General features: G+C 38.7%; 2 protein-coding genes across 2 annotated transcripts; both read left to right on the top strand.

Moving 5' to 3' along the window:
* The first annotated feature begins 418 nt into the window (after nt 1-418).
* LOC100378709 (glutathione peroxidase-like) lies at nt 419-7926 on the top strand. Its single transcript, XM_002732741.4, has 2 exons — nt 419-903; nt 6259-7926. The coding sequence occupies exons 1-2, from the start codon at nt 448-450 to the stop codon at nt 6499-6501; spliced, it is 699 nt and encodes a 232-aa protein (XP_002732787.3). The 5' UTR covers nt 419-447; the 3' UTR covers nt 6502-7926.
* Nucleotides 7927-8996: 1070 nt separating this feature from the next.
* LOC100378560 (glutathione hydrolase 1 proenzyme-like) lies at nt 8997-22001 on the top strand. The gene is made up of 13 exons (XM_002732740.4): nt 8997-9464; nt 11723-11868; nt 12630-12756; nt 13165-13232; nt 14694-14767; nt 14907-15106; nt 15675-15762; nt 15852-15982; nt 17386-17474; nt 18092-18241; nt 18886-18997; nt 19906-20143; nt 20771-22001. The coding sequence occupies exons 1-13, from the start codon at nt 9222-9224 to the stop codon at nt 20932-20934; spliced, it is 1830 nt and encodes a 609-aa protein (XP_002732786.2). The 5' UTR covers nt 8997-9221; the 3' UTR covers nt 20935-22001.
* Nucleotides 22002-22756: the final 755 nt, after the last annotated feature.

Here is a 22756-nt window from a genome sequence, read left to right as displayed (position 1 = left end):
AAAAACGTATTTGTAGAGTTTCGTTAAAAAAATCTATAAATTTTGAAAAATCGTTTATGATGTTAAGATCTCTGTCTGGTACCACTATTGTTTTTTTGTTTTTTTAATATTATTATTTTCAATATTAAATATTCTGTAGAGGTTGTAGAAACCAAATACTCTCAAGCTGCTTAAGCCAGGACTAGGGTTCTTTTGTGATATTTTTTCTTTCGTCCAATACATTGATTTTGTGTCAGTTTGAGCTGTACGCTTCGGGTCCGGCATCTTACCTAATACACTATCCGGGTGTTTATTTATAGCAACGTTGTAATATCGTGGCAGGAGGACATTAACTAGACTGCGCATGCTCGTTGGGTTACTCTCGGCCGTATTCATGAATAACCGCCATGCAAATGACTACATTATAATTACCCGTCTCGCATTTCACACACCGTCAGTACCGTCAAGATGGGAGAAAACATTGCACGGAGTGCTCTACTCTTTCTCGCTGTATGCGGCCTCATCGGGCAAGCTGTGTTTGGACACCTTCAAGGGAGATGTCTCGACGACGCCGCATCGATCTACGATAAGAACATATCTTTATTGACGCTCAATGAAAAACAAAACATCAGTTTAAACACCCTGGCAGGTGATGTCTTGCTTGTGGTGAACGTTGCGACATACTGAGCGTTTACGTATCAGTATTACGGCATGAAAGCACTCGTTATCAAGTACACCGAAGGTTTCAATCTAATCGCCCTGCCATGCAACCAGTTTGAGCTACAGGAACCCGGCACCAACGCTGAAATATTACCCGGCCTAAAATGTGTCCGCCCAGGTGGAGGATTTGAACCCAATTTTGAAATATACGCCAAGGTTGAGGTGAATGGAAGAAACGCACACCCCTTGTTTACCCATCTTAAGGTGAGAATGTTCAAGTGTTTTCTCCATACAGTTCAAAAAAGCAAATCGTCATATGTTTTATTTTTACACTCGCACTTCACGCACGCACACACACATTAATTTATTTAACTGATATTGCTGTGCGTTGACGATATTCTTTGATCATCACGAACATCTGGCATATGTTTTTATCTGTGTTCTGTGTAATGTATTTCTCTGAAAAACCATTAAAAGAAACGCGACATATCATTACTAATAGGTGATTTTCCGTTCAACTGCGAGATATCGCGAGTTGCATGAAAGACGCGCGTCGAATGTCTGCCGCAAAAATCGAACGATTTGATTTTAAACTCGAATTTCTTTATTTCGTAGCTTACGTCGACCGGCCGATCTTCGACGGGGGAATATTGCTTTCGAATACATTTACTTCATCAGAATTGCCTATCATCAAATGTTTACAGCATGGAAATATCCCCAAAATACTTTCACGTTTGTCTAATCACACGCGATGTTTGACGCCACTACGACGCTATGACCTGTGTTTGTCCTGTTTTTACGTTCGATTTCACGCGTGATTCTCGCAGTGAACGGAAAATGGTCAATTGCCCATACAAATGTTAGTGGGCTGAACACATCATGCGTACTTGAAATTGGTTTCCGTATTTTATGATTTCGGGTTGTCCAAAATAATTTAATTAGTCTGTCAATATTATATGAAAACAAGTACGGTCGGCCCAGTGCTTCATTGCACATAAATCATAACAATAATAATTAAAACAGAGGTACATTACTTGGGGTTTGCAACTACGGTGACATGATACCAAGATCCCGTTACAATCTCTCTCTCGCATAAGCATTCCAACTCAGAAAAATGCGAATGCGCATGCCCGAGGTAACTAGGATACTGGGATGTCCAGGTGGATCAAAATAGCTGCCCACGATATGATGGATTACGAGAACTATATTTTCTGTACATTTTCGATGTATTACATTTTTCACTACGATAGTGGCAAGAAAAGTTTTATTTTTTTCATTACAAACCTTGAACATTGATATATATCATGTCAGAAGGTCGTAGCCTCAGTCTCGCTATCTACGAGATGAGACTTCAATGGGATCTTGACATGATGTCACCATACAGTACTATGCGAGTTGCAAACCCCTAGTAATGTACCTCTGTTAAAACTAATTAAAATAGTATATTGGGAGACCCGTATACAGTGAATGTCGGGAACTTAGACAATGACTATGCATGCATTAAAATTATGCTAGTATTTCATTTGTGTTCATGAACTGACGATAATGAAGTGAAAGCTATCTAAAAAAAATAAAGGTTATCATTTTTAAACTGATATTGTGGCTGATTTTATAAAACCATAGTTTTTTCGAAGTGACATACAGAAAAAGTGAAATATTTGATGATTTGTAAGTTATGAAAAATTATTGTTTTCAAGATGCGTGGAGTCATCTGCTATGGGGATCTCGACATGCGCCGAAATCTCTAACGTCACGTGAATGCCGCTATCGTTATCAATTATATGTGACGTAATGTTATATCCGTGATGTGATATTTAATGTTACAAGGGCTTAGTAGTCGGTGTATCATATTTCAGGCATGGATAATCATTCCTACCAGAGATTTTATAATTTTAAAAAGAAATTAGCAAAATACTTTTTGAAACTAAAAATATGTGTATGTCACGGTCACACTGTGCTAGAGTATTTATTTTAATCTCAATAAAACGAATTTTAATTGTCTGTACGTGTCCAATTTATTATTGAACTTTTACCTCTTTGGTTGTTTTTCGTTGACTATTCTGAAAAGTTTTGTGTTTATAATTTGTTTTATATGACCCTGTGTCGTGGTCTGAATATTCCATAATTCCGAATTCGGTACAGCCAATGTTCCGGGTTTTCTACATTGCAACTATACATATTATAGTGTCATGTTATAAACGTGATACCAAAAATGACTGCCGAATAATGCAGTATTTTATTTCATGGCTGTATTAATTATTTAATATAATTGCTTTGGATAGACCAAACTATAGGCTTAAATGTGTGAAGGGTGACATATCCGTATATTTGTTCATTAGAACTTGAACCAGAATACTTTGGGCTAATCTGCACTGGCTCGGAAGGTTGTAAATGATTAGCTAGTTTGAACTTGCATAACAATACTGACAATGAACGTGCATTCAACGCCACAAGTTTTTTTGTTTTTTTAGCCAATCAGAATTCATCTTCCGAGCCAGTGCAGATCAGCCGAATACTTTGGGTCATTTCACCGCTGTAGTCCAACCCGCTTCAGAGTCATTTACCCCCCCCCCCCCACCTCTCGAATTTGATTCAAATAACCTACTACTAATTAAGTATTACTATGAACCTGCAAACGTAAATGATCCAGGTGATGGTTACCAGGTGATGGTTACCAGGTGTTTTCAAAGTCATTATATTACAATTTTCGATGCGAAATCAGGTTAGTTTAGTACAGATTTGTGTCATTTTTTCAAATAAAATTGCTTATAACTATTTTAGCAGATATCACTAAAACAAAAATTGCTTTCGAAATTTGAAAAAAAATAGAATAAAATCACATATGTCAACTTTCAGTATTCAGTACAAAATGTGTAATTATGGTTTAAATGCCCAATTAAATTAGTGTTTCTGTGCATTGACGGAAATGAATGTGATACGCAGAGATGATTGCTTTCTCAAGCGCCGGAACGTGACCATTTTAATGGGTTATTTTGCACGATTATATTGACGTTTTGTATAGTTTAAATTTGATTGAATTTATAGTATTAATGGCTCTAATATTCATAATCGTCACGGTGTCACTCAGAGTTCATCAGACAGTTGTTGTTTTTGTTTTGTTCATTTGGGAAAAAATATCTCGACGGATTAATTTAAATTACCCTATTCCACCAAGACAATGATGAATAAATAAATAAAAATATATTTTTCTAGATGAAACAAGAATGAATTCCAGACATTGCCAGTCCGGTTATATGTGCATTCTATCCGGATAATATGAGAGCGACAACATGAACCAAGTTAGCGAAATAATATTATAGAAACAAAGTTGTTTTATGAAATAACATGTTACGGCGGCCATTTTATAAATATATTACCATCGGTTGAATATCTCAAACAATACTGTGTTTGAGATATATACATGTACTTGTATTATATGACTTCACAATTTCGCGATTTTACAACCAAATAAATCTATTTGAACGACATTATTTGAACCCACTACGTCGATGTCGTCACTTAAGCACTTTTCGACTGACGCAATCCGTGGTAGAATATATTGACATGCTAGGTTTACAAACCCAACAAACAAAATTAGCTCGTTCCTCATAATTGTATGTAAGCTACAATTTCTCCAGCTCATTGTTTATCTAACTAAATTTCCACGTTTGAGAACTGAAAAAACTTCCCTCACTCTACAGCACAACAAAGAAATAACTGAAATCAGTATATATTATGTACATATTTAGACAAGTTCGGACATGTATTTGTATGTATGTAAAGCTAATTTATTGCAATCTAGTTACAATCAAATGTTTGCAATGGCAGTTCTAGCGTGAGCTTATTTATCGGAACAGTTATGCTCATACCGAGACTAGATAAAAAACAATGATTTTTTTAATCGACCGTCCCCTGTGGCCTCGTGTAATTGGTTGTGTGGTGGGTACATCCAATGTGTGCGTTGTGATTGGTTGTGTGGTGAGCACGACGTCGTCCAATTTGTGCTTTGTGGTTGGTTACGTGATGAGTACGTCCGCTGTGGCATTGTGCAACTGGTTGCGTGTTGAGTACGTCCAATGTGTGCTTTGTGATTGGTTGCGTGGTGAGTACGTCCAATGTGTGCTTTGTGATTGGTTGCGTGGTGAGTACGTCCAATGTGTGCTTTGTGATTGGTTGCGTGGTGAGTACGTCCAATGTGTGCTTTGTGATTGGCTGCGTGGTAAGTACGTCCAATGTGTGCTTTGTGATTGGTTACGTGATGAGTACGTCCAATTGTGCTTTGTGATTGGTTACGTGATGAGTACATCCAATGTGTGCTTTGTGATTGGTTACGTGATGAGTAAATCCAATGTATGCTTTGTGATTGGTTACGTGATGAGTACATCCAATGTGTGCTTTGTGATTGGTTACGTGATGAGTACATCCAATGTGTGCTTTGTGATTGGTTACGTGATGAGTACGTCCAATGTGTGCTTTGTGATTGGTTACGTGATGAGTACGTCCAATTTGTGCTTTGTGATTGGTTACGTGATGAGTACGTCCAATGTGTGCTTTGTGATTGGTTACGTGATGAGTACATCCAATGTGTGCTTTGTGATTGGTTACGTGATGAGTACGTCCAATGTGTGCTTTGTGATTGGTTACGTGAAGAGTACGTCCAATGTGTGCTTTGTGATTGGTTACGTGATGAGTACGTCCAATGTGTGCTTTGTGATTGATTACGTGATGAGTACATCCAATGTGTGCTTTGTGATTGGTTACGTGATGAGTACGTCCAATGTGTGCTTTGTGATTGGTTACGTGATGAGTACGTCCAATGTGTGCTTTGTGATTGGTTACATGATGAGTACATCCATTGTGTGCTTTGTGATTGGTTACGTGATGAGTACATCCATTGTGTGCTTTGTGATTGGTTACGTGATGAGTACGTCCAATGTGTGCTTTGTGATTGGTTACGTGATGAGTACGTCCAATGTGTGCTTTGTGATTGGTTGTGTGGTGAGCACGCCCAATGTGTGCTTTGTGATTGATTGTGTGGTGAGTACATCCAATGTATGCTTTGTGATTGGTTGTGTGGTGAGCACGCCCAATGTGTGCTTTGTGATTGGTTGCATGGTGAGTACGTCCAATGTGTGCTTTGTGATTGATTGTGTGGTGAGCACGTCCGTTTGGACACTTCGTGATTGTACTGAGTCTTGGTTCGAGTACAGTCATTTTATGATAGATGTTTTTGTGTTTGTTTCGTTGTGTTAGGCGCTTAACAGTCGTTGCGCAGCGCGTGTTCGTCATTTTGACGGGTTTTAAAAGCTAATGCAGTTATGCGACCTAACACTTGGAAACATTGTCCCGGTGTAATATATGTTGAATAATGCTAATATGAATATGACTTGTTTTTAAACATTGTTAATTGCATTATTGTATCATTTTACCATAGTACTTGAAACACAGTTTATACATGTTTCTTCGGTTGATTTATGTTAAACATGAAAACATGAAATGTTACATTGTTGTCATTTGAACATACCGGTAGTCTAATGTTTGCCTCTGAGTGCCACATTCACATTGTTTGTCTTTTATTTCAATACATCGTTTATAAACGACTTCAATTTGTTTTTGTAGGAATACTGTCCTCCAGTGAAACGGGAAATCGGTGATCCGTCACTCTTCTACTGGAGCCCAATTACAGTTGGTGACATAACTTGGAATTTCAACAAATTTCTCGTCGATCACAAAGGAATACCTTACAAGCGCTACGAATCTGCAGTCGAGCCGGCTGAACTACAGGCCGATATCGAACTTTTACTTTCCATGCGACGTGAAGATTTGGAACAGCGCGGAAGCAGGTTCCTGAATAGAACATAATGCTAGCCATCAGTGGTTGATACGTGATTGTACTATATTGACGCCAGCCTGAGGGTGATGATGTTTTCTGACTTTGTCAAGAACTCAAATCGAAACAGTGATGATGGATATATCAGAGTCGGATGTAGGATTTCTGTTTAGGGGCGTGACTATACGGTGATATCATTCAATATTTGCGTTGCTGGTAGTTTGTGTTCACACAGAGGTTAATGACTATATCATAAACAGCGTTTATTAAAAAAAACAGCATATAACTCAGTATATTCGACCATAGAATTAATTTTACGTACATAAAATCTATCCTTATTCCGAGAAAGTTAGTCGTAAATCGACAGTGCAAAACAGCGATAGGCTCTACAGTTTCATGGTGACACATAAAATGACATTATTTTGTGTGAGCAAATATTAGAAATTATCATCATAATCAAATTTTTGTCATCGTAAGTATTTGTTCACCCTTTACCCCTACAATTGAAGATGTGGCACAATATTTCATCCTTAGAAGCCACTGGTGAAACGTTTTAATATTATAACAAATTGACGAAAGTTTGGGAAGCACTAGACTTGCATACAATACCTTGTTTATTTTTGTTTGTTTTTTCAATAAAATAAAATGTTGTGGGAGTGTATAAATGGCGAAAGCCGAGTTACCGCGACACAGTCCTGTTGAAGGACTGTAACTGCGGTAATCCGATTTCCGCGGTAACTCTGCTTTCGCCATTTATACACTCCCATAACATTTTTTATTATTGAAACAAGGGACCGTATGCAAGTCTGTGGCAGCAGTCATTTTCGAGAATATTAGGTTGGAAACTACAATTCCTTATGTAAATCGAGAGTACAGTTCATTGCATTATGGGTAAATTTTGGCATTTGCGTCAGCCTGAGGTTGTATCGGCTCCGCCTCACGAACTGTTTTTAAGTACTGACAATTTGTGAAATTTAGTGGCGGATATAGAGGAGGTACTGCTAAAGAACGTCATTACTCGTACACATATATATATCAATGCCATACGACAATGATGTCATTGTACAGGTGCCCTCCTGTCCCTCTAATTGAAAATCTTGCATCCTACCCTACATTATAACACGATACGTGCTCCTTCACCATCTAATACATCGCAGTGATACAGTAATTTATATGCGCATGCGTTGTCTGAACGATAAGCTTGTGTTTGTTTACGTAATTTCTTCTTTGGAAGCGTCTTCAGTTTCTGGTAACCATGTCAAAACTTGTGACGAGCGAGCCAAAAATCTCTGTATGGAGGAAGGTTCCCTCTGATGTACATGGGCCGGAGTTGAATTTTTCCTCGAGTGCTTTCTAATCCAACGCCTTCCCAGAACTTTGACATGCTTAAGGGAATTGTCGATACTGCCAATGAGGGAAAAGTGGGAATAAATAACTTCAAGATTCAAAAAAGCAAATTGTATTGTCTTATTGTGTTACAAAATTGTTCATTTGACTACGGTTACTAGTGGCTGTGATTTGACCCAAATCTAACCTTGTTGGTGTTTGTCGCCCTCTATAGACAGGTTATGTATATAGAATTGTGACGTAGGTAGCATAGTGGTTGTCGCATCAGACTCATTGTCGGTAGACCCAAATTCAAATCCCCCCTACCCTGGTCGAGATTCATTCACTGACGAATGCGACCTTGGTTAAGGTCATTGTGTTCGACAGAGTCTGGTTGCCATTTGATAGAGAGATGGCCGCCGCACAGCCCTGTTATGTAGTCCCAAACATGATTATGACTTGTGTGGCAAAAATGCACTTTCAGCACTAGCACTTGCAACATGCCACATACATAGAAAAAGTCTGGAGTGACAGCAGTGAAATTCAATGTTCGGAAGCAGATCTGTTTGGGCTTATGGGTATGAATTTTTACCTAAACTTTGTCGTTTTGTTGTGGAAGACACACATTGAATATAAAACGAGATAAGATAAAAATCGCTTGCTCCTTCCTGTTTTTGTTTTTTTCAAGTTTGAAATCCGAGTATGTGAGTGGATAACAAGTGGCACGCTGGAGCAGAAATTGAGATGACACAAACTCCCGTGAATGTATCTCCGGCCAGAGTGCATCTTCTTGTATCTGATTACCCGTTACTATATGTACTCTAGTTGACATTGCATGGTTTGTGACTGAACCACGATGTGAATGGGCACCAATAAAGGTTGGGGTCATAATACCATGTCGTGAACTTGTGTAGTTCATTGTTTTTCTACTTCTATTAGAGTTGTTTATAAAAAGCATGTAAAAAGTTGAGTAAATCTCGTGGAACCTGCATCTCTGTTTAATTTAAAAAATATAACAAGATTGTATATGTTTTATTCTGTTTTACCAGATATCCCAAAATCATAATATCATTACTATGAGGTCAAGTAGTATGTCTGTCCACATTACGCCCCTTAGGTGGGGGTGTAATTTACCCCGGGATGGGGCAACTGACAAGGTATAAAGTATAAGCATGTAGCCGCCCTACGTAATCGGGCACGGTAATGGTGATCGTGCATTTATTTAAATCAAGTCACGTGCATTCTGTTTATTGTCGTGCCGTGACCTAGATATCGACACCGACACCGACACATTGTTCACTAACATCACGTGACACGATGCCAAGGTTTCTAGGCCAATTTCAGATCAGTGTCAGATCCCGGCGACAGATAGTAGTATTCATATGACAATATCGTTTCAACGCAGCCGCGCCATTGAGCACATTGAATGACTCGGGACCGCCGTACACTCGACGCCATGGCCAGCGCTCACGAAACCACGGAAGAGACCGAGAAGTCGCCTCTCTTGTCATCGAGGGAGTCGTCCGGTGAATACACCAGTTCCTACACGAGTACAACGAAAGCGACAGTCTCAAAACGTTACGTAGTAATTCTCTCCATTATCGTCCTCGTTATTGTTGCTGTTGTCTCGGTGATTGTAGCACTGTCAATCTACCATAATCTATTTGAGGTAATATATATCACGATATTTCTTGTATTGCTTGTTAATCATCATTGGGAACGTGTTGGCGTGGTGTGTACACGTTTTACAGCAAAGTAAGTATGACCATGTAATTCTTCGTAGGTCGACTATGTGTTTAAATTACTTCCGGGTTAAGTTATCCGACATAAAACTGTGGTTATGGCGGTTGTCACCAGTAAATCAGGTATATTTTACGCATGACACCAATATGTTTTAGTCGATTCGCCGACACACTGTAGGTCATGTTTTAGTGTACAGTCATTTGTTGTCAGCCTGAGTAAGGGGTCAAACATTGAAATCATCGGAGGGGGGTATGGTGTGTTATCAGGTTTATTTAAACCATGATATATTTAAATATGACAATTTAAATTAGAAATGTGAGCGATTAAATTTTTAATATAAAGACAGATGTTAAACTATGCGAATTTATGTTTAAAATATTATAATCAAATTTAAAATATAACAAATTGATGGTAAAATTTGAGCATTTAAGTTTAAAATATGATCATTTTAATTTGAAAAAATAAGCATTTAAATTTCAAATGGGAGGAATTAAGTTATTACGATGGTTTGAACATAGCAAATTTCAACCTTGTAGATGTGAACATAGCAAGTTGGTGGCGCTCTGCAGTGAGTGAAATCATATCAAGCCAAAATTAGAGGTTTCACACTCCACCAGGTTTCACGTTGGCGTTGGTGTGTATATGCGTCCGCGCTATACGCACGTAAAACTCAAACAACGCTCCTCTAACCTCGGGGTGAATAGAACCCTGACTAGTGAACTCGCTCAACGAGTATCAGTCAGGTTTGTTGAAACATCGCGCGGAATAGGCAAACATAAGAAGTATTTGCCAAAATCACTTCATGCCGTTTGTCACGAACAAGCTCAATGCAGCTGGTAAGGTGTGCGTCGAAGGGGGTGTAGCTATGGTTCTGTGGATCACCAGTGCAACAACCAACTTACTTTTTTCTTTTAATTATCTTAGGAGTTGATCATTAGATATAAATTGCACAGGAAAAAAATTCTGTATGAATTGATGACATACAAAATGCACGCCTAAATCCTATAAAAAAACATAGACGGAGAAAACTGGGGTGCAGATCAGGTAACTTTTTAATTTCAGCAGCCCTGTCAGCAAGTTAATAAATATCCCTACATTAAAGATTAGTTTAAAATACCTTCCATTCGAAGCACAACAAATCGAGGCGACGATGAAGATCTTAATCACCCGGGAAGGGGGGGGGGGGGGTATTCAAAGTATAGCTTTTTAAAAAAAAACTCAAAACACGTACATGTACTTATTTTTGTGAAATTATACCCCTTTTCAAGTGCAGAAACTTAAAATAGATACCCTATATATAAATACTAAAATCATACTGTTTCCAAGTTGAGGTAACACGAATTCATAAGATTCCCCTTTTCACACTTTACTATATTCTAAGTTACATCTGGCTTCAAGTTCCGATAGGATCCTAAACACGTTAGACGCGTATACGCGTCAAATACCTAAATTACATAATCCAGTTTTGTCTTCATCATGCAGTATCAAAACAAAATCAAAATTTTATATTTTTGTTTATATTGCATTAACAGTATGTGACGATGCGTTGATAAGTTTTATAGTATTCTCGATTTACATATTCACCTATTACTGTACATGTATGCTGTCTGACGTCATCGCAATGAAGACTCCAAGTTATCCGAGACCGTCCATTCATTCAATCTGACGAGATAGCACCCAAATAGACATTCTGTTTTACAATTCAAATTTAGTTAAGGTATAAATGATTATAATATACTGGTTTTAATTTCGCTATTTTCATTGATAAGTAAAATTCGCGAAATTAATTTCACGTGAACATCTAGTACAACATAGACTTGCTTGCAGTCTGTTGTGATTCCGATGAAACATTCTTGAAAAATAAATATAAATTACGTAAACGAGGGGTGAACGCGAAAATCCTGTGATCGCGAAATCCTAACATGTTGGTTCATCCCTCGAGCTCGTTTACGCAATTTATGGGAAAAAAATTTCATCGGAATCGCAACAGACTGCTAACAAGTCTGAGTATATCAAGAAAACTCATTGTTTCGCTGCCAAGTTTGTGAACTTGAGTTTGCTCAAAACATCAAAATAAGGAAATTAAATGCCAGGGAATATATTAAATGGGTTTAACAGTATATTTTCTAATAGAACTATAACATTCAAGACAGTTTTTATTTGCGTTTGTGCCTCTTTATTTAGAACCATGGTGCGGTGTCATCGGGGGCACGCCAGTGCACCGAGCTCGGTGTTGAAACTCTCAAAAATGGCGGACACGCAGTGGATGCCGCTATTACTACAATCCTGTGTCTCGGTCTTGTTAACGCACAATCGTCGGGAATAGCCGGGTAAGTGTTGACTGGCCAACGTTTGCCCGTTATGATACATGGACCGTTACCGTTTCGTTACTTCCCGTTTTCGACATTGTAAAATTCTTCATTGTGAAAAAAAATGATTTTGACAGGATAGTTCAGAAATTTATATTAAGAATAATTCATAACGAAATGTATTCCCTTATGCACTCATGCTATATTGTCTATATTTTTGCCTTTTATTTGTCTTTAAATATGACTGAACGAAATTACAAACTATGCAGTGTGTTCGACAACTCATGTATGAACAATATCTTCAATAAATATGATTTTACTTGATAAAATACTGTATCTTCTGCATAAAAAAGAAAGAATTTCACAATGTCGAACGACATTTCGGCCGCCTTTTGTGAATTAATTCAACTGTCAGAAACTCGCTATAATTGGATTTATATATCCACGAAGTCGTTGTGTGGTAGATATTTTTGCGAAAGACTATTTGTTGTGAAGTGAGTACTGCGAACGAGGATGAACAAAATGGTGGATTTGGGACTATTACGTAACAGTTAGCATGAAAAGGTCACGTGAGCTGCGCAATCCGCGGTGCTCCAAACCATGGGATCTGATGCCGTGAGGGCGCCACTCACGCCTACATGTAAGACTACGTAACAGTGTGGCCCACCAATAGTGTATTATGAAAATTCTATCATTTATCCAAAATCTGATAACCTACTATCATGGATGATTGAAATAAATTCTTTTTTTTCAACACATTGTTAACGGTTTTCCCATGGCAGAGGGGGGTTCATGCTGGTGAAAGAAGGCGAATCGGATGTTGCTGTGTTGGACTTCCGGGAGGTCGCACCATTAGATGCACACATGTACAGAAAAAAGATTGAACAAGATGCCGATTTGGCATTTACGGTAAGTGGTGCAATTGTGTTGAATTGTTCTGTGGTGTTGTGTTGACGTTATCACATATATGTATGACACGTGACTATTGCATGTAAGCCATACTGTAGACCGAATCAGTTTGAATTATGACTCAAAACTTATTATAAAAAAGGTTGTGTTTGCAGAATTTACTACAGTAGTCGTCAGATGTAAACACAAATACGCATGAGCAGTGATTTTTATTGTACTGGCCCAAACAACCAGTGCACTGCATACTCAGACATGCACTCCAAAAATGGATCACGATTTCTCGTCCATATTACATCATTAAGAATCGATTTTTCAGTTGTGTCATCTCTTCCACAAGAGTGAAACGTCATCTTTGGGTGTCTTTGTGATGTTCTCCTTAATGATTTGTATTGTTCCAACTTCAAACAGGGGGCTCTGGCGGTGGCAGTACCATCTGAAATACGTGGGCTCGAATTGGCTTGGCGACGATATGGAAGGCATGTATTAATACTTTTGTAATATTGTTTATAAATTTATGATGTTTTCATCATGAGGTTTCGGTACTGAGACCGAGAATATAAAAATAATAAATGTATAATTGAATAAACTACCAGTAAATACAACTATGGGCACTATAGCATTTAAATTGCGGCATATAAGAGACAGAAGTCTCTCAGTTAAAGCGCGGCAGTCGTCGCGCTGCGCATGTGCGACATTTGTTTTGATAAACATTGATTTTCCCACAATCCAATGCGCTCTCCTAATGGAAATCACAAGTATGAGGTTGTACTTTCACTAATTATCGCCGGTGACTCATTCGATACCTTCCAACCACCTAAAAATACCTAATTAAAGCTTCGTAACGTCTCAATTTTACTCGTTGATCTGCGCAACAGTCAAAGTCGCCATCTTTGTTTATATGAGTCCCATATATCTCGCACATGCATGGCGCGACGACTACCGTGCCACATGAACCGCACACCTGTGCGGCTCTTACCGAGGTGTTTAATGCAATGTACAGTGAGGCGAATTAGGATCAGAATTATAAAAGTTTTTCTTATATTTTCTTATCATCACACAATATTATTATAATAGCAAATAATATCATTGTTTCAAGCGTTGATAATTCCGATATACTAGTATATAAGGACTATAATAGATGTCATAATAATCTGAGGAGCAATCTCTTATATTTATGTTCAAGACCTGATTGTTAACTATTATGTATGTATGTTTTACTATGACCGATAGATGAATAGTATACTGTGCGAGTTTGACGTGCTATTGTCATGAATTTGTTTTCGCGTATCTGTTGGTCGACTTAATTAGCTGATTATTAGCTGAATTGCTGTGTTATGTCTGTCATCGTTTAGGCCTATTTGAAGTTTTGGACGGAACTTGGCTCAGTGATTTGGAACTAATTACCAGATAACCGCTGCTATTCTGACTATCGATTTTGACAGTTGGTATTCCATAGTTATTAATGTAGTGAACGATTAATCAAAAGATATGACGTATTCAGTACTTAATGTGATTGGCTTTATGATTGAAGGTTACGCCCTAGAGTCTTTTTACTGCATTGTAATTGGTTAGAGTTTTGAAAATGAATAAAAAGAGTTTTGAGTTGGTCTTGGGGAGCACAGCACGAGAGAGGCAGTTGTGGTCCAGTCCTGGAGAGCCTTGGGGCGATTGTTGACGCAGTCTAAGAGAGTCTTGGGGATTTTTCCCCAGGGCGCTGTGTCTTATAGAGTGCTCGATTGACCGACTAAGACGAGAGCTGAAACGTATTTCGTTGTGTGTGTCTTATTTGACTGTAAAGTATAAGTGATTTTCCCGATCCCATACCTCGAGGGGATGAGATATCGAGATGAGACGAGGTTCCCCCCTGACAAGTGTGGAGAACCCGAGAGTAAGAGATTTACCCCCTTACACTATTATTATTACTTTTTTCTGTTTAGGTTAGAGTGGTTCGATCTTTTTGAACCTGTGATTCGTCTTGCTAGGAACGGATTTGAAGTGACCGGAAGTACAGGTGAGGGTCCTTTGCTGTGTTCCAAGGGAACCGACATTATTATTAAGTACATCAAATATAACTGCAGTTTTTTAAGTCATTATTGATGTTGCTTCACGTATTTTACCAGCAATGACTCAAACTACGTTAATTCTTACAGCGAAGGCAGTCGTGAAGGAACTTGATGGCAGAATGATGTATTCAGAACGATTACGTAATATTTACATGCCGAATGGCACAAGAGTAAAAGAAGGGGATACGTTGAAGAGACCCGATCTGGCAGCAGTACTCGAAACCATAGCGACGGAGGGTGCTGATGCAATGTTTAATGGAAGACTGTCGAAAGAAATGATTGACACTGTAAGTTTGGACATCCCGCATCACGTACTAGTATCTGTTCAACTCATTAATGGAGGGCGCGATATTTCAACTTCGCTGGTTCCCGGCGTTCTTTGCGAATGACAAGTTTGGTACGCCATGACACTTGAGGCGGGAACCAGCCAATATTCCAACAAGATTAACTAAAATGGCGAATCGTATGAGAATGTTTTCGAAGTCACGCTCTTTAGCGGCAAATTACTTTGGCGGTGGCTCACGGTATCGATGTTGTTTAGGTCGTTGGTCTTTCACCAACAAAAAAATAATGTTTTTCACATGATTACTGTATTCAAGGTGTTGAACAACAGCACAACTAAACTCAGCTTACTGAGCTTATTTTGATATCGAGATCATGATAGTGCTTCGTCGCTAGAAGGCGTGCCTTATAGGAAAGGTGCATTGGTTAGTTTTAGCATCGTGGGTTTAGTGTTAGACTAATATATTCATCTAAAAAACAAAAGTGGTAAATGGCTGACCTGATATATATATATATGTGGTACAATATATATCTGGAACATCGTGTTATAGGCACTCATTATATTCTTTGCAGGTTTTGGAAGCAGGAGGTAATCTAACTGCTCAGGATTTCCTAAATTATCAACCCATCTGGAGAACCCCCTTAAAAACTACATATCACGGTGAGTTGACTTTTCACATTTGGTGTTGTTTCGGTGAATGATCTCACACTGTCGACGTCATTTCATACTTCCACTCTTTATTCTCCTAGCCGCAACTGTGTATACTTTAGGGGCGCCCTCTGGTGGACCAGTGGTACTTTCTATACTGGGTATACTGGAGGGATACGATTTAACGAGTGGCGCCATGAAAGACCCCTTAACATACCACAGATTAATTGAGGTAAGAAGGTGTATGTCATCGTCGTAGAACCTCGACATTTTCCAGGCGCATTGTGGTGAACGCGAGAAAGCCCTGGTAAAATACGCCTACAATGTAGTTAGTATTCGGCCGGGTAGCTTGTAGGAACAGGCGCTGATTGATAACTTGCTTTTATGTTGTTTACACATGAATATGCAAATCATATTTTCACAAACAGATATTATCGCTGTGTATTGCCTTAGTACGTTAGGAGGGTAGCGAAAGAAGATACTATGGCAGGCAAAAAGAATGTGTGCGTTTTCGTTCGTGTGATATGATACGCTCAAAATATTGTTTTCATATTGTTGCATATACTGTAGCTTGTGCATATAGGTTATTCCACAGGGAGTTGGACAAACTTATGTATTTTAATAAATTATTAAATAATAAATTGTTATATAACTCTTCTTTTACCTCCCCCCTTCCTGATATCGATTTCAAGTAATCACTGATCCTTGTTTATACCACTCTTTCCTTTATCACAACTTTGTTACGCACTAATGTTATATGCAAATTTTAACGCGCGATGTAGACACGCCCTATAATAGTAAAATATCCCAAGGGTTGAAACGCGCTAGGACTGTGGCATGAGCACAACCGTAAAGCCGGTGGGCATTTAATTTATTCATGAGATGCATTAATAAACAAGAAATGCTGCGCGCGTTAAATCCGGCGAGTGTAATCTCCGACACTCTTCTGTAAAATGGTTTCTACATCAAATGTCGTTCGCATTGCTCTTCGAGATCTTTCTAATGAAAATAATCAACATAGCAGCAGCACAATTCATGGGAAAATTGTTTACTTCTGATCATGTGACAACAATATACGAGTCATTCTTTGCGATAGAGGTCAAAGATCGCAACATCCGGTTTCCGGCTTTACGGTTGTGCTCCTGCCATGTCGCGCCAGTTTTAATTTGTCAAATATTCAAGTGCAAATGCAATTGTGTCACTTTCTAATGCCATCCATGTCATTACAGATGCCATATATGTAAAGAAAACGAACTTTGAAAGGTTCGAATGCGTGATTTTATGCCACAGTCCTGGCGCGTTTCAACCCTTGGGATATTTTACTATAATAGGGTGTGTCTACATCGCGCGTTAAAATTTGCATCTAACATTAGCGCGTAACAAAGTTGTGGTAAAGGAAAGAGTGGTACACAGTCCCTCAACGTTGAGGGACTGTTAGTGGTATAAACACGGATCAGTGATTACTTGAAATCGAGACCAGGAAGTGGGGGGGGGGTAAAAGAAAATTTATATAACAATTTATTATTTAATAATTTATTAAAATACATAAGTTTGTCAAACTCCCTGTGGTTATTCGTGCCAATATCATGCTTTAGCAATTTCAGATATAATTCATATTTACGTATTTTCTAACAGGCATTCAAGTTTGCGTTTGCGCAGAAAACGAGACTTGGGGATCCAGACTTCGTACCGGATGTGCGTAATTTGACTCAAATCATGACCAGGTATTGAATCAAAGATGATGTAAATTTTCATTATTCATGATATTTAAAATTTTGGAAATAGAATATTTCATTTCTATAGGCTGTCGCACTGTGACGTTCGTTACATTTTCAGCATATGAATGTGTGAATTAAATGTCGTTCATCAATCAACACAGGCCCGCGATATTCTGATATGCTGCGATAACATTGTCCAATTTTTTTTATTAACAGAAACTTACATGTATATAAGGTTATTACGAGAATACCTCAAAGTATGCACGAAGACAGTACAGCGCCTCGGTCGATGCACCATGTACTGTCTGAGTGCATACTTTGAGGTACTCTCATAATAACCTTATTATTGTACATCTTTTCCTTCCAAGGATACATCAAGAGAATGCCGAAATCCAACAAAATTAAAACAGAATCAGCGAACTTCTTTGTGTGGAGTTCGGTCAAACCCTGGTGGCAGCCATGTTTGTTTTTAATATCAGAGGTCGCTTACGTGCCTTTAGAAAATATGCTGACCCCCCCCCCCCCAGGAATAATAAATGGTCATTCCCTTAGCAGACAAGTATTACACGTATTACCACATGGAAAACATACCAACGTAACACCTACATATATGTATTCAACAGCAAAGAGTCTGCAGCAGAGCTACGAGCGATGATTAACGATAGTAGTACCTACCCGTCAGAATACTATGGTCCGTACTTGCCCAAACCAGGGTATGGCACATCGCATGCGTGTGTGATTGACAACGAGGGCAATATGGTTTCTATAACAAGGTGGGTTGTTATTTTCTACAAAGTCACTCACGCATAACACAGATGTCCAATGATCATTTAGATGTGGCTTCCTATTGCGTTCGTCATCTTCGAGTTAACGTGGGACGTTGCCTGCTTATTAATATGTGTTATGTTTCACAAACTTTTGGTTAAATCTGCTAAGACATATTGCAATGTGTTGACTCAGGAACACACGAAACCTTAAAGACACCAGAGTGCTTTTTTCAGTGACATATTGTTTATTCTGCCATTGTGTAGGTAAACCAACCGCCTACCTTTTACATACTAGTATCAATACACTAGGGCGATAAGGTGACATATAACACAATTATAAAACAAATGTAATTTAACGCATGAAATAAAGTAGTCCCAAACACGTCATATACACATACAGTTTAAAGTAGAATTCTGTGAAATTTATAGGTAAATTTCCAAACAGTAATACTTGATCATATGGCATGATATCAGTACTATAATGCGTGACAAACACACACATACTACGGGTATATACAAAAATTATTATTCAGCTTTGATAGTACATGCAAATTAACAGATTCATTCTGTTAATAAGCATAGTAAATGCACTAGACGGACATTGGTGACCTGACAGACAAGTTATTATCGCCATGACATTCCATCCACAGTTCCGTAAACGAGCGTTTCGGCAGTGGCTTGATGACTCCGAGTGGAATTCTGCTGAATAACCACATGAATGACTTTTCGTGGTCCGATGGTAGCAACATAACAGAAAGTACGGTAAGTTATAGGCTGTAGACGTCTAGGTAAGGTCATTACACCACTGTGACAGTACTGAGGAAGAATGTTCCAAACAATTTAATAGATTTAAAGAGAATATTACCGAATTACAACTAAATGGACAGTAGCATATATGTACTGTAAAACATGTTTTTTATTAGATAGCATGTCATTTTAGCTAACCTGTAATTTTGCTAATTCAAGATGTCGCTAATTTAGAATAAAGTATATTCTCACAATGAGATTGTTGTCATTTTAGCTAAATTAAGATTTTGTTAGTTCATGTATTTAGTCAAATTTGCTAAAATGGCATGTAGCTATTTCAATATGTTTTACAGTATATTCCATTTCTTATTTGTTTATAATATTATAATCGAATTCAGTTTGTAAATCAGAGTTGCGGATTCATATTCAAATGCCGTGAAAAGAATATATTCATACATGAGTTACAAACAGAATTCGCGTTGAAATTAAAACACTAACATTAGGAAAAACACAGCACCCGGGTTCGCGGTATCCTCGGGGGCGGAGCTACGTCACGGACGTTCTACGTTGCTAAGGCGCGCACCACTGTACCACGTATTTCTATGGACTTTGTGCGCGCTGCTGTGGAACGCCGGTGGAGCCGGTGAAAACTCGAGAAAACAACACAAACTCAACTTTGAAGTAATCCTGAACAACCAAATTCATATATGTTACACACGTAGGGCTAATCTTGTTGCACTGTTCAGGGGACTCTCATCAACCATCACAAAGTACCGTTTTCTGCGAGTTTTTGGTCTTTGTTTTCACCGCGAGGGTTGCCAGGCGGTAGTAAATGCCCGGATGTCCGCCCCCGAGGATATGAATACAAATGTTGCACTCCTTTGTACAGTCAAACTAATAACTGTATGGTTCTCCTCGTACAGTCAAACTTTATCGAGCCGGGAAAGCGCCCTCAATCGTCAATAGCACCGCTACTTTCGCGCCGATTACTGGATGCAGGCATCAGCGAGTTAATTCTCGGGGGCAACGGAGGTACTGCGATTGGGACTGGAATAGCCCAAGTATATCTGAATATTATATCATATGGATTATCATTGGAAGAAAGTGTCAACAAAAGACGCGTAGATCGGACTTCGACGGATTTTAAAATCGAAGTCGAAGGTATTATAAATAATGCTGTACTGTTGAATACCCATTAAAGGACGGTGGTGGTCGCGCAACGCATGCGCGAGATATTGGTCTCATGTGAACAAAGACAGCGACTGTGACGGTTGCGCAGAGCAACAAGTACAAACTGAGACGTTGCCAAGTGCAACTAGGTATTTTTTTTTGGTGATTGAAATGTATAAGGAGTCACCGGTTGTAATTAGTGCACATCGCACCCAGTGATTTTCATTAGAAAAGCGAATTGGATTGTGGGGAAATGAGCACGTGTTTATCAACACGTGTGTTGCACATGCGCGGCGCGGCGACCACCGCCCTTTAAGGTGATGTGAGTTACTTATATATTGTTTTAAAAAACAAACATACATACTGGTAGCTGAAGTTGAAGCCTTTATATAAGGCAGAATTCGATACGTCGAAAAGACCAGTCAACAAACAAGCTGCTGTCTGATTGGTCCATAGAGGGACTATGGTTGGTCTAACAAAAATGAGGCTTCACATGAACTAGGAAATCGCTGCTTGGGTGAATGAATCGCGAACAACGAGCATGGTCAGTCAAGATAGAGCTCTTCGGAGCATATTGGTGATTTGGGAGACTGAAAAAAACATGCATTTTTTTTTCAGAGCGCATCGCCGACAATGTCGTGGAGGGGCTGTTAGACAGAGGTCACATAGTCGAAATGGTCGACGACATCGGCAGTCAAGTCATGGCTACCCGGAGGCAGAATTATGCTCTAGAAGCAGCGTCAGACCCCAGGAAGTTAGGATCTTCAGCTGTGGTGTTTTGAAGTCACAGAACCACGTTGAAAGAACCGAAACAAAACAGACGGATTTGAATGTATCCTAGTGCGTTTTTTTTTTTATTAATAACAGTAAACAAGAAACTTTTTACGAACTAATTGAACTGATCCGCTGATGTAACTGCAAACACGGTAGCTATTTTCTGAAATATCTGTTATTTCTTGTTCTACTGTTTAAAGTAACAATGCGGATTTTTTTTATATTGAATAGTAGATTTTGATATTAATTCTGGTTAATCAGTTATCGTGTTTTGACCGAACATACATGTTTATTGAAATGGTGATCCAATTCAAGTACATCATAATAATACTTATGAATTTGATATTGAAAAGCAAACAATTCAATTGAAAATTTGTTTGATTTTAATACCCGATTTTAGGTTAGCGTTGCTGTGACTGCGAAAAAGTTGAATATTTAGTCGAAAAGATGCACAAGTTGAATTTAGCATCAAGATAAGACTCCAAATTATCTAAAACTATCATATTTATTTAGAATTGCGATATTTATTGATTTGTAAAACAAAACACGAGAATTTTGGTTTTAATTTTGCTCGAGTAGCAAATAGCAAAATAGTCACGTGGCCTAACATACATATCGCTATTATATTGCTCAACTATTTTTGTAAAACTACATAATTATTTACATGGCATGCACTGAAGGCACGTGTTGTGATAGAATATATATGTACGATGACGTACGAGATCAAGCTTATTTAACTTATTTAACTACATTTAAACTGGTCGTCTTTCAGGTTTGTTTTTTTCGTACACGTTTTGAGCGAACGCAATAAATTGTGAATTATGAATGCTTTCGTGGTTTCAAGGGCGGTATATTGCTGGTATGTTAGTTGGATATGAATGGTTTGAGATTGTAGAATGCAATGTTGTCGCTTCAATTGAATTTAAAGTATTGGGAAAGGTCAACACGTTATAATTGTGCCATCAACAAATTGTTATTCATTATCCGAATTTGTTAAAGCCGCAATAGCTGTAACTTTCGCTCTTTTTCACCGTTTTTATTTTTAATAAAACAGTTTCTGTGCTATTTGTACAAATTTGCATTGGTCTTCACCGAAATGTGGACACTGAAAGCATAATATATATGCCATATACCGACGTTGGACATTTAATCACAAGTGAAACAAGAGATGGTTGTGTGCTTGTGGCAAGAGGGCGCAATCTATCGAAATCCAGGTTTGGCAAGCTAACCGATCAGGGGCTACAGCATCTTCGCTAGCCAAGGTCTAAGTTTATTCGGCCAAGCCTCTAGAGGCCTATCCTCGGGGGCGGAGCTACGTCACAGACGTTCCATGCACGTTGCTAAGACGCGCACCACTGTACCATGCATTTCTATGGGCTCTGTGCGCGCTGCTGTGGAACGCCGGTCGAGCCGGTGAAAATTCGAGAAAACAACACAAACTCAACTTTAAAGTAATCCCGAACAACCAAATTTATATATGTTACACACGTAGGGCTAATTTTGTTGCACTGTTGAGAGGAGTCTCAACAATCATCCCGAAGTACCGTTTTATGCGAGTTTTGGGCCTTTGTTTTCACCGCCGCGGGTTGCCAGGCGGTGAAAATGACCAGATGTCCGCCCCGAGGATAGGTAGAAGACACGGGACCGTGCGATTCGGACGATGGGACTACGGTATAGGATGACTTCCCGTTGGCCTCAGGCGAAATGAAATATGTCGGTCCATCACTAGTGATTAGGATAGGATATGATATTTTATTTGGCACGTACACAATACAGAGCTAGTGTAAAGTCCAAAATACCACAAACAAAACAAGCTAATTATATGATTAT

The sequence above is a fragment of the Saccoglossus kowalevskii genome, chromosome 19, assembly GCF_978046115.1.
Source record: "Saccoglossus kowalevskii chromosome 19, keSacKowa6.1, whole genome shotgun sequence".
Classification (NCBI taxonomy): Eukaryota; Metazoa; Hemichordata; class Enteropneusta; family Harrimaniidae; genus Saccoglossus; species Saccoglossus kowalevskii.
This window is presented reverse-complemented; position numbering and strand designations above follow the sequence as displayed.

Excerpts from the sequence above, each read along its gene's own strand:
- LOC100378560 (XM_002732740.4), top strand. The coding sequence starts at position 9,222 with ATGACTCGGGACCGCCGTACACTCGACGCCATGGCCAGCGCTCACGAA. Across the intron at positions 14,768-14,906 it reads TGAAGTGACCGGAAGTACAG|CGAAGGCAGTCGTGAAGGAA; the intron begins GTGAGGGTCCTT and ends TAATTCTTACAG. Across the intron at positions 18,242-18,885 it reads AATATGGTTTCTATAACAAG|TTCCGTAAACGAGCGTTTCG; the intron begins GTGGGTTGTTAT and ends TTCCATCCACAG.